Source organism: Pimephales promelas, chromosome 10 (genome assembly GCF_988280905.1).
Source record: "Pimephales promelas chromosome 10, fPimPro1.hap1.1, whole genome shotgun sequence".
Lineage (NCBI taxonomy): Eukaryota > Metazoa > Chordata > Actinopteri > Cypriniformes > Leuciscidae > Pimephales > Pimephales promelas.
Window position 1 is genome coordinate 669,345 of NC_142778.1, and position 11,300 is coordinate 680,644.

The 11,300-nt window shown below is 40.9% G+C and overlaps 1 protein-coding gene across 4 annotated transcripts in view; it reads left to right on the forward strand.

The window, feature by feature from the left end:
* The window catches only part of shf (Src homology 2 domain containing F), a 100,718-nt gene that overhangs the window by 83,807 nt on the left and 5,611 nt on the right, over nucleotides 1–11,300 (forward strand). For all 4 annotated transcript variants that reach the window (XM_089135248.1, XM_039647494.2, XM_039647493.2 and 1 more), the window contains 2 exons: nucleotides 3,700–3,847; nucleotides 3,929–4,048. In XM_089135248.1, coding sequence (XP_088991374.1) covers nucleotides 3,700–3,847; nucleotides 3,929–4,048 — 268 coding nt within the window. The remainder of the gene's footprint in view (nucleotides 1–3,699; nucleotides 3,848–3,928; nucleotides 4,049–11,300) is intronic.

The following is an 11,300-nucleotide window of genomic DNA, read 5'->3' on the forward strand; positions in this document are numbered from 1 at the left end:
TAGTCAATCAGTCAATGAGAATTAATTGGCAGCTTTAATTAGTAAATGCGTTCAGTAGAAGCTCCCATTGTGTGTTTCAGTGTGTGTGTGTGTGTGTGTGTGTGTGTGTGTGTGTGTGTGTCGTCTGCTTTCGAGACAACACAGTGTGCTTCATGTATTTATTCATCAGAACCTTCTCAAAATTATGTTTTAGAAAACAGGAAATGATGTTATAAGCTGGAAGAGGAAATTATGTTATAAGCTGGAAGAGGAATTGATGTTATTTACTGGAAGAGGAAATGATGTTATAAGCTGGAACAGGAAATGATGTTATAAGTTGGAACAGGAAATGATGTTATAAGCTGGAAGAGGAAATGATGTTATAAGCTGGAAGAGGAAATGATGTTATAAGCTGGAAGAGGAAATGATGTTATAAGCTGGAAGAGGAAATTATGTTATAAGTTGGAAGAGGAAATGATGTTATAAGCTGGAAGAGGAAATGATGTTATAAGTTGGAAGAGGAAATGATGTTATAAGTTGGAAGAGGAAATGATGTTATAAGCTGGAACAGGAAATGATGTTATAAGCTGGAACAGGAAATGATGTTATAAGTTGGAACAGGAAATGATGTTATAAGCTGGAAGAGGAAATGATGTTATAAACTGGAAGAGGAAATGATGTTATAAGCTGGAAGAGGAAATGATGTTATAAGTTGGAAGAGGAAATGATGTTATAAGCTGGAAGAGGAAATGATGTTATAAGTTGGAAGAGGAAATGATGTTATAAGCTGGAAGAGGAAATTATGTTATAAGTTGGAACAGGAAATGATGTTATAAACCGGAACAGGAAATGATGTTATAAGCTGGAAGAGGAAATGATGTTATAAGCTGGAAGAGGAAATGATGTTATAAGCTGGAAGAGGAAATGATGTTATAAGCTGGAAGAGGAAATGATGTTATAAGTTGGAACAGGAATTGATGTTATAAACCGGAACAGGAAATGATGTTATAAGCTGGAAGAGGAAATGATGTTATAAGCTGGAAGAGGAAATGATGTTATAAGCTGGAACAGGAAATGATGTTATAAACCGGAACAGGAAATGATGTTCAGTCCGGGTCAGTCCGTCAGCGGTCGTGGGCGGAGCTTGAGCAGTATGACATCATATTGGTCAGAAAATCCAAACGGCCTGATTACTGAGAGTGTTTAGGCTTTTTGAATATAAAAAAGGAGTGTGTGTGTGTGTGTGTGTGTGTGTGTGTGAACACCTCTGTTAAACAGCTGCCAGTCACTCTCTCCACACACAGTATAAGTGTGTTCTGTGTGTGTTCAGTGTGTGTTGCTGTAAGGAGAGTGATAGGCCACGTCAGAGATGAGCAGTTAGAAAACGGAGAGATTGACCTCTGACCTCTGACCTCACAGCAGGTAAACCGTTCCACCGGGCTGGAATGTTTAGTCTATTAGACGTGAGAAGGTCACAGAAGTGCGAGTCCTCCTGCCTCCAGCGCAGCGCTGATGTCACACTCACGACTCAGTGCTGATTGGACGGGCCGTTGTCAAGGTTACAGTCATGTCCTGTGCTTTATGAGTGTGATGAGAGCTGAGGGTTTGTGTACACACACACACACTCATCACAGTTCCTGAAGTGTGTTCAGATTGTGATTTGACAGCTTTGAATGGGTTGAGTGCTTTGCATGGCTGGTTTCTATGGTAACCGAGCATTTCTTCACGACACACACTTTATGCCAAACAGTAAACAAAAAATATGACTTTCTATCTCTCACTCATGCAATATGCGAACACGCACACACACACACACACACACACACACACACTTCAGTATTATCCCTGCTAATAACTGCGAAACTGCATATTTTTTTTACTTTGAATATTTATAAAACTCATTGTTATACATATATATATATATATATATATATAATATATATGCACATAGTCAGATGTAGTTTTATTGAGTGTGTTTACATAAGAGGCTGCCGTTACAAGTACCATGTTACTGATTTTTTTTACTGTGTGTGTGTGAGAGAGAGAGAGAGAGAGAGAGAGAGAGAGAGAGAGTGTGTGTGTGTGTGTGTGTGTGTGTGGTAAATCTGGTCACAGACGCTCGAGGCCACAGATCCATCAGAAACATGAGCTCTCTCACTACAGCTACATCCTCTGACCTCTGTGACCCCTGTGACCTCTGTGACCCCTGTGACCCGGGTGCAGAGCAGCATCTCATGTGGGGATTGATGCCCTTTACTGCGCATATATATATAATTGTGTGTGTGTGTGTGTGTGTGTGTTGCGTTTGCTCAGCTGGTTATCCACCGGCTCTCTTTGAGATGCTTTATGAAGTGTCAGCCTCGTCTCATCTCACGGAGGATGCGCTTGGATCCCTCAGGCTCACACACACACACACACACTGAGTTACAGTGGAGAGGGCCTTTCTGCTCAGTTAAACTCAAAGCTCATCTATGGACCGCTGATCTTACAGGTCACTTGTGGATTTCACTTCAACATTTATTTTATTACAGATACAAAGACCGTTAAAAAAGGAAATTGAATATATGCAGTCAGAATTGTGAGATAAAAAGGTGCATTTTTTACATTTATTCATTCCATGGTGGAAACTAGTTTACATAGTATATTGCGTATTCCCTGCAAAGTAAAGTGGATTCAGTCTGTAGTGTAACAGAGCACAAAACTCACTTCCAGAAGAAAAACTACATTCATTTTCTCCACAGGGAAATAGATTTATGACCATAACTCCGAAACCTTTGCAGACTGACCTACTGTGAGCTGTGAGGTTGATATGATATTGATATTCAATGATATTGAAGCTGACAAACTACATGATTTCAACTTTTTTTCAAAATAATTGTATTTAACAGCGGAATGTCCGATGAAAAACTCCATTACCCATAATGCAGTACAGAAAATCCACCAATCAGAGAGTCAAAACAAGCAAATGTGCCAGGATTGTTCTTTAGCTCCGCCCACTCCCATGAAGCACTGCGAATGATGTAATCGACACTCTCATAATACAGTCCGCCTTAGTCAATCCTTTTAAAACTCATCTTTGATCACCAAAATCACATATTTAATTATTTTCATGCTTAAAATATCTTGACTGTAACTCGACACCCTTGCCTCATTTAGTATGTCTGGTTTATGAATATGCAAATGACGATCTCACGTTGATCTGATTGGTTTCAAGGTGGTTTGTGACGTCAGAAACAGCGATTTCAAAGCGTGTTTTTGAGACTGTCTTTGGTTCACTGCAGTTTTAAGGAGGAAATACTCAGCAATGCTGTCCACTACACACGGTGTGTGTTAAAGCAGATTAAACACACCACATACACACATAAACAACATTAAACGCTGGATTTACATCACATTTTTGTGTATATGTACATTTCCAGTACATAACGTATAAAATATAGTGTTTTTAAATATGTTAAGTATTTTTGTCTGATTCAAATCTTGTGATGTTTTGTCTCATCTCGTTGCTTGTTGGTTCAGTTTATGGCTTATTACACTTTAACCAAAACTTATTTTTAAATGGAATAAATGGGAAAAAAAAGCACTTCTGAGATCTACGCCGCTGAAGATCTGAGCGGGCATGATTGTAGTTCTTTTCCTACAAGATCACACTTGACCTCTGTGTGTATAAAGCCCTGTGTGCGGTGTGTTCTGATGTGTGCTGTGCTCCTGCTGTTACAGTGCAGTTCGACGGCGTGGAGAAGTCCCGGATGTCTCCCAGTAAAGATGTGAAGTGCCGTCCGCTCCAGCGCCAGTCCAGTAAGATGAGCTCTGGGGACCCGGGCCTGGGCGAGCGCATCGACCCCGAGCTGCCACTCGAGAGCCAGATGTGAGGATATATCCCCCATATCAAGGTTTATGAGTGTGATGAAGTGTCTCTCACACACACACACACGTCTGTCGTTCACAGCTGGTTCCACGGAGCGATCAGCCGGACCGACGCCGAGTCTCTGCTCAGGCTGTGTAAAGAGGCCAGTTACCTGGTGAGGAACAGCGAGACCAGCAAGAACGACTTCTCGCTCTCGCTCAAGTAAGAGACTCACCGTCACACACACACAAGTGCCGTGTGAATCATTTGCTCTGACATTTAGCACAGCCAGTGTGAGCCTGAGTGACCCTTGACCTTTAGAGCGGGCTCCTGTCGGACCTTGGCTGAGTTTAGCGTGTGATTCAACGGCAGAACGACTCAGACGTGATAAGGGCAGCGCACGCACAACAGGTTATAACACACACTATTCAGTCTAGGGCTGTCGATCTTCCTCTATAATACTATTCCAATTCCATTCCTTATTTTATGTAATATTCGAATAATATTTGAATATTAAATGCTCAAATTTATCCTATTATTAATATTTACGACATTACACATTCTTATGGATCGTCAATGCCACTATAGCCTGTGGTTGTTGTTACACGTTCGGCCCACTAGAGGGACATCTAACAGAACTACAATAAACATTTAGGGCTGTTTACACCTGGCCACTTCAGATCGGATAGCTCTGATTTATCAAAACGATTTTTTTTACACCTGCTCACATAAATGTGTTTTTGCAAAACACAACAGATATAAATCCAATATAAAGCTGCATTTTATTGATCATCGGCTAATTTCGAAATCAGCAAAGGCAGCAATAAAGGAAGAGCGGCAACAGAACTGGTAAAGATCAGTTCATTCCTTTACTTTTAATGACGATGGTCGTGTTAAGCGTCTGCGACTTACTTTCACTTTGATTTGCGATAGATTGCGGCGCGTTGGCTTGATGAATAGGGGCTCAGATCTGAGGTGATGTGATCGTCATATCGCGTCGGAAGTTCCGGGAGTGTCCCGCATATCGATAGCGTCTCCCTGATGGCCGCAAATTAGTTAAAATCTCCCGGAATCCGCGCATAACATACATAGCGCGCGGCGTGTGCATGGCAGAGAGGGAGTGAACGTGACCGTGCCACGCGAAAGCTAGTCCCGCGCTCTCCTATTGTTAATAAGAAAGCGATAAGGGGGCGTTTACACCTGGTCACTTCGGAAGTATATATTTATTTTTAAATATATATAAAAGCAATATTCGAATAGTAACTTGAGCATTCGAATACTATTTTTTTTTATATTCGAATTATATTCGAATTTCGGAATTCGTTCCAACAGCCCTAATACAGTCACCAAATATCAACTCAACATACAGTATAAGACAATCAAAACTAAATCTAGCCTTGCTGTCATGAACGCATGAACTAACTGCTCCGCATTTGTCAATGAGAGCTACGGCGTAATTTAAATGTATTTTTAAGACGGAAAAATGCAGTTATACAGATACTAGACACATGACTTTCAAATGAGAGATTGGTATCAAAGAGCACACCCAGGTTCATAACCGACGACAAAGACTTATCAGAGTTATTAAAGATGTCTTTAATAACTTTCTGGGCCGGTCAGTTTCAATCCCTTTGGAGTCTATGGAGGAGTGATCCAGCTCTCAGATTTAATCAAGAATATCTTCATTTGTGTCCTGAAGATGAACGACACTCTTACGGAGAACAACATGAGTGAGAGTAATCACTGACAGAGTTTACATTTTAGGATGAAGTATCCCATAGACATATACACTAGACGTCACCTTGGCTACGGCAGTTCATTGGAACGAATGCGTCCATAGAGCCGCCATCTTGAAACAGGGGAGCCCCTTTACTTTAATGCATCAGCGTCAATGTAGTAGACACAGGTCTAACGCAAATAAAATCACCATAAATCATCATGAATGCGCTTTTTCTTGTTTTTTGGGTTTGTTCCAACGGTCAGACATGTATTTATCATTGATTCCAGAAAGAAATTTTTTTTTTTTTTTTTTTAAACATTCTTCCTAGTTCAGATTTCATCCGTGAACATCATACGCTGTACAAAAGTCCGCCACCATCAATGAATTCGATGTAAAGGCAGAGATAGCAGCGTTACCTAGCTACTTCCTATGACAAGACGCCTGTTCCAAGATGGCGGCGGTTTTGACGCATGCTTAGAGCCCCAAGGTGAGGTCTAGTGTATATGTCTATGGAAGTATCCCTTTAAGACAAAAAGTCCAGTCCAGCCGGGATGAAGCCACTGTAACGGCGCCGTAAGCTGGACTGAGGTCCGACTGACCTGGTCAGAAGAGCGTTTCTTTATCCGCCAGTAAATCACGGGCTCACACTGGGTCGTGTGTTGAGGAGCAGGTATAAATACAGAAGAAGAGAGAGCTGAGAGGTTTATTTCTCATGTGTGTGTGTGTGTGAGATGATTCCATCACTGGTGTTGTGCTGAACCAGACCTGACAGCATGTAGAAACCCGAGACTGCACACACACAGTCAGTCCGGAGAGACTCGTACATGCAAACGATCCGTGTCTGCGTCTGATGAAATATTAATGCACAATCTCAAACGCTCCTGCAATGCTGATGAGGATCTCAACTAGTTTATGAGGAAACCACCTCTGATGCTTTTATTAAACATTTGCTTTATTTGTTGATCTTCTAATAGTTCTAGCCTTGATGATGCTTTAAAGTGCATCTATTATGCTTTATCAGATATTATCTTTCATGTCTGTTAGTGAATGTAAAAGCTCTGCCATTTTTCAGAAGTTCAGATAAATTGAGTTTTTGTCTTCTGAACTGAAACGAGTCGTCGGTAATTCAATCGCACTTGATGCTGTAGGTTTGTACCTCATTTGCATAATGCCAGCCTGTGGTCCTGATTGGCTGAGCAGCGTCTCTTAGCTCCGCCCTCTAACACTGTAGTGTCTCTGAGACTGGAAGAGTTCGGCTCGTGTTGTTTTCTGAGATCGATACGGTAAAACACACGCCATCGTCACTGTTCGTATCACTGTGATCAAGAGCGGAGAGACCGATATGATAATGAGCGTTTGCTCTCTGACCAATCACAGCAGAGAGGCGGAGCTTAGAGAGCCTGAATCCTCGATGGAAGCGTTTCAGACACTGAGAGGAAAGAGCTGAATATTAGTGTGTGTTTGACCTTGAATGCATGTGAACCTGTTGGAGGAGACCTTTAAAACAAGTAGAACCCTTTAGCATAATAAAAGCACTTTAAAATGCTGTCTAGGTGTGCAGCTCAGAGCGATTGTCTAATCATATTTGTGGCTCCCAGCATAAGTGATATGAATCCAGTCTCATAAAGATCTTAAAAGGTAAAGAGGCTCTAGCGGTGACCGGCTTTATGGACGGAGACGGGCAGAAAACGGCCGAAGGGAGAGATATAAATCTCCTCTGAACGGAGGGAGAGTGAAAGTTTATGAATTAGCGGTGCGCTAATGTGCATCTTCACCAGGACCGCGAGCCGGAGAGGGAATGGAGAACGAAATGCACTCTTTGGGCCTGTAATTTAAACACACATTATAAAACCCAGCTCTCATCTGCAGTTTCTGCTCATCTCAGGTACAGTAAAACACCAGCAGGTCATCACAGACTTCCTTCATATCACACCAATCTGCTCCGGTTTAATTAACAGCGCAGCTTTCGCTCTCTATGTTAATGAAGGCTGTATTTCAAAGAAATGTTCCCGGTGAAATATATATACACTTACCTAAAGGATTATACTAATAATGTGTTTGACCCCCTTTGGTCTTCAGAACTGCCTTCATTCTACGTGGCATTGATTCAACAAAGCATTCTTTAGAAATGTTGGCCCATATTGATAGGATAGCATCTTGCAGTTGATGGAGATTTGTGGGATGAAGCTCCCTTTCCACCACATCCCAAAGATGCTCTATTGGGTTGAGATCTGGTGACTGTGGCGGCCATTTTACTACAGTCAACTCATTGACACGTTCAAGAAACCAAAATGATTCCAGCTTTGTGACATGGTGCATTATCCTGCTGGAAGTAGCCATCAGAGGATGGGGACATGGTGGCCATAAAGGGATGGACATGGTCAGAAACAATACTCAGGTAGGCCGTGGCATTTAAATGATGCCCAATTGGCACTAAGGGGCCTAAAGTGTGCCAAGAAAACATCCCCACACCATTACACCACCACCACCAGCCTGCACAGTGGGAACAAGGCATGATGATCCATGTTCTCATTCTGTTTACGCCAAATTCTGACTCAACAGAAATCGAGACTCATCAGACCAGGCAACATTTCTCCAGTCTTCAACTGTCCAGTTTTGGTGAGCTCTTGCAAATTGCCGCCTCTTTTTCGTATTTGTAGTGGAGATGAGTGGTACCCGGTGGGGTCTCCATCCGCCTCAAGGTTGTGTGTGTTGTCTGCATACCTCGGTTGTAACGAGTGGTTATTTCAGTCAAAGTGTCTCTTCTATCAGCTTGAATCAGTCGGCCCATTCTCCTCTGACCTCTCGCATCATCAAGGCATTTTCTTCCACAGGACTGACCCATACTGGATGTTTTTCCCTTCTCACTCCATTCTTTGTAAACCCTAGAAATGGTTGTGTGTGAAAATCCCAGTAACTGAGCAGATTGTGAAATACTCAGACACCAACAACCATTGCTTAAATACTCTTTCTTTCCCATTCTGACGTTCAGTTTGGAGTTCAGGAGATTGTCTTGACCAGGACCACACCCCTAAATGCATTGAAGACACTGCCATGTGATTGGTTGATTAGATAATTGCATTGATTAGAAATTGAACTGAGGTGAGTTTATATATATGTACAGTATTGTCTGAGATATTTTCTAAAATACAATATAGGCTACAAGTTACACATTTCTGCTGTTAACTCGGGGTGTTCGGGTCCAAAGGGCGGGATTCTTATTTAAAAAAAAAAAAAAAAATCTCATGACTTTTTTTTTTACTTGTTTTTTTTTAATAATATTTTTTCTTTTCTTTTTTGATGTTTTGAGAAAATTTAAAAAAAAATAAATAAATATATATATATATATATATATATATATATATATATATATATAATTAGTATTAATGCAATAATAATTTTTTAAAGCTGTATTTCATTTTAGAGTCAAGCCTAGGCCTCATAAAAGCTTTTTTTGAAATGAGATGGATGGGTGGACAAACTGAGCATTTTAAAAATGCAAAACACATGTATAATCTGAATTTTTTGGTGTGTTTGTGTATAAAAGTGTGTTTGTGTGTGTGTGGATGTGTCTGTTTTGCACTCTTGATGTTTTATAGATTCACCCCTTCACTGTTGTGTGCTTTTTTTCAAGATTGTGGCTGATTTGTAGATTGTACGCACAAAAAAAACCTCAGTATTTTCACATTTTTGCCAATTTCCCATTCACATTTTTCCATTCCCATTTGGACCCGAACACCCCAAGTGTGACTATTTTTTTTACAACCACTTAGACTATTCACATCCTGTCCCCAATTTTTTGGGGTCTTCAAATACCAAATATCAACAAAGTCACCAAATTTCGGACCATTCCGAGGAAGCTGTGATTAAAAAAAAAAAATTATTTAAATTCTTCGGGTCCATTTGGGCCGAACAACCCCAGAGGGTTAAACCATTTGAATTGAATGCACATGAATGTAAACACACACGTTTATTTCTTAAGCTGACGCCTGAATCATTTTTTGTGGTTTTCGACTGCATGTCAATAGTCCCTAACTTGTATTGAACCCAGAACAGGCTTTTTAAAGATGGCTTTCAAACAGTAACAATGGGCTCTATGCACGGCGTTATTTCCGGTGAAGCATTAGGGATGCTCGATAACTTCCGCCGATCATAGAGTCCAATGCAATACCGAGAATTTATATTGAATTTTATACTCCATGGTTATACTAATGAAACGTTAGTCACAAAAACAGATAAAACAGACACCCCTCGTTGTGTTTATGCTTCTTTTTAAAATTATATTAAATAAACATAACTATATATAAAATTACATCTAAACGTATGTACGTTTCGTTTCAAAGACGGGAGGACAGTAAATATTGAAGACTCTGCCATAATCCCGTTTTCTCCGGTTTTCCTCCGCTTTAATCTACACAACCGGAAATGGTCGAGCATCCTTACGTCAAATGCGGAACTTATGCGTGCATATAGCCCATTGAAAAGTGTAATCTCACGGTTCAGCGACTGACACGTATGCTGTTAATGAGCCGAACGCTAACAATAGCCCACACACACACACACACACACAGGACCGTGAATCGTATCATGAGCCGCAGTGAACCTTTCAGATCTATAAAGCGAGATGAATCGTTGGATTAAAGCGCAGGAATGATTAGGTATGCAGTGATAACGGCAGCGTTTACGGTGGTGATCTCGCTTTGTTCCGTCGCTCGTATGATAAGAGAAAATCAAATCCTTAAGAGGAAAAGAATAGGAATGTTTTCCAGGCGTCTCCTCGGGGCCGGTGAGGGATCGATGGGCTTTTAGATGCTTTTACTGCCTGTGTGTGTGTGTGTGCTCTCAGCGGTCCCAATCTTCCTCATGTCTCCTAATGATGATGAAGAGTCGGTAATGACAGGCAGCCAATCAGAGGAGAGGAGGAGATGATTTATATTTAATGACCGTAAAGATAATTGCTCTGATTGGACTGTCAGACCTTGCCGCTCATTTACATCTCACTTGCCAATCCCACAATGCATTGCTGGAGCCTGACGCCGAGACGGAGAAACTCGCGCAGGATCTGACATCACGGTTAGGCGTTTAGCATCGCCACGTTATCTTTCACTTTTCATCGGCCGGCTTTATAAATGCGATTAGGTGATCAGTGAGTCTGGACCGGCCTCGTTTAACTGGACTGCTTCTTTCTCCCAGTGATGAGGAAAGGGTTCGACACACACACACACACACACACACACTGCAGGTTCAGGTTAAGCAGCCGTCGCTTCAGTGACGGCGTTAATGAGATGCGAGAGTCATTAGACGAAGAGCGTCTGCTAAATGCCAACTTCCTCCAGTTCTCCATCCGCTCCGTTGCTGATTATTACAGATACTGCTGTCGGATACACGGATGTTGAGTGCAATTCACAATATATATAATAATGCAAAATATAATTACGATTAATTTGATTAAATGTAATAATTCATAAGTTATATACAGGATTTTTAAAATTTATTTTATCCTATGAAGGGGTTTATTCTGAGATAACACACAAACACACACTCTCTGGAGATCGATATTATTGTTGAATATTAAATGAGGTGTGTTTTTTTTTTTTTTGCATGTGTATGAGGGTTTGTGTGTGTATATGTAGGTATGTATTTGTGTATGTGGATGCATGTATGTATGTATATGTATGAATGTATGTCTATGTATATGTATGTATGGATATATGGGTATGTGTGTATATATACATGCAGGTATGTGTGTGTATG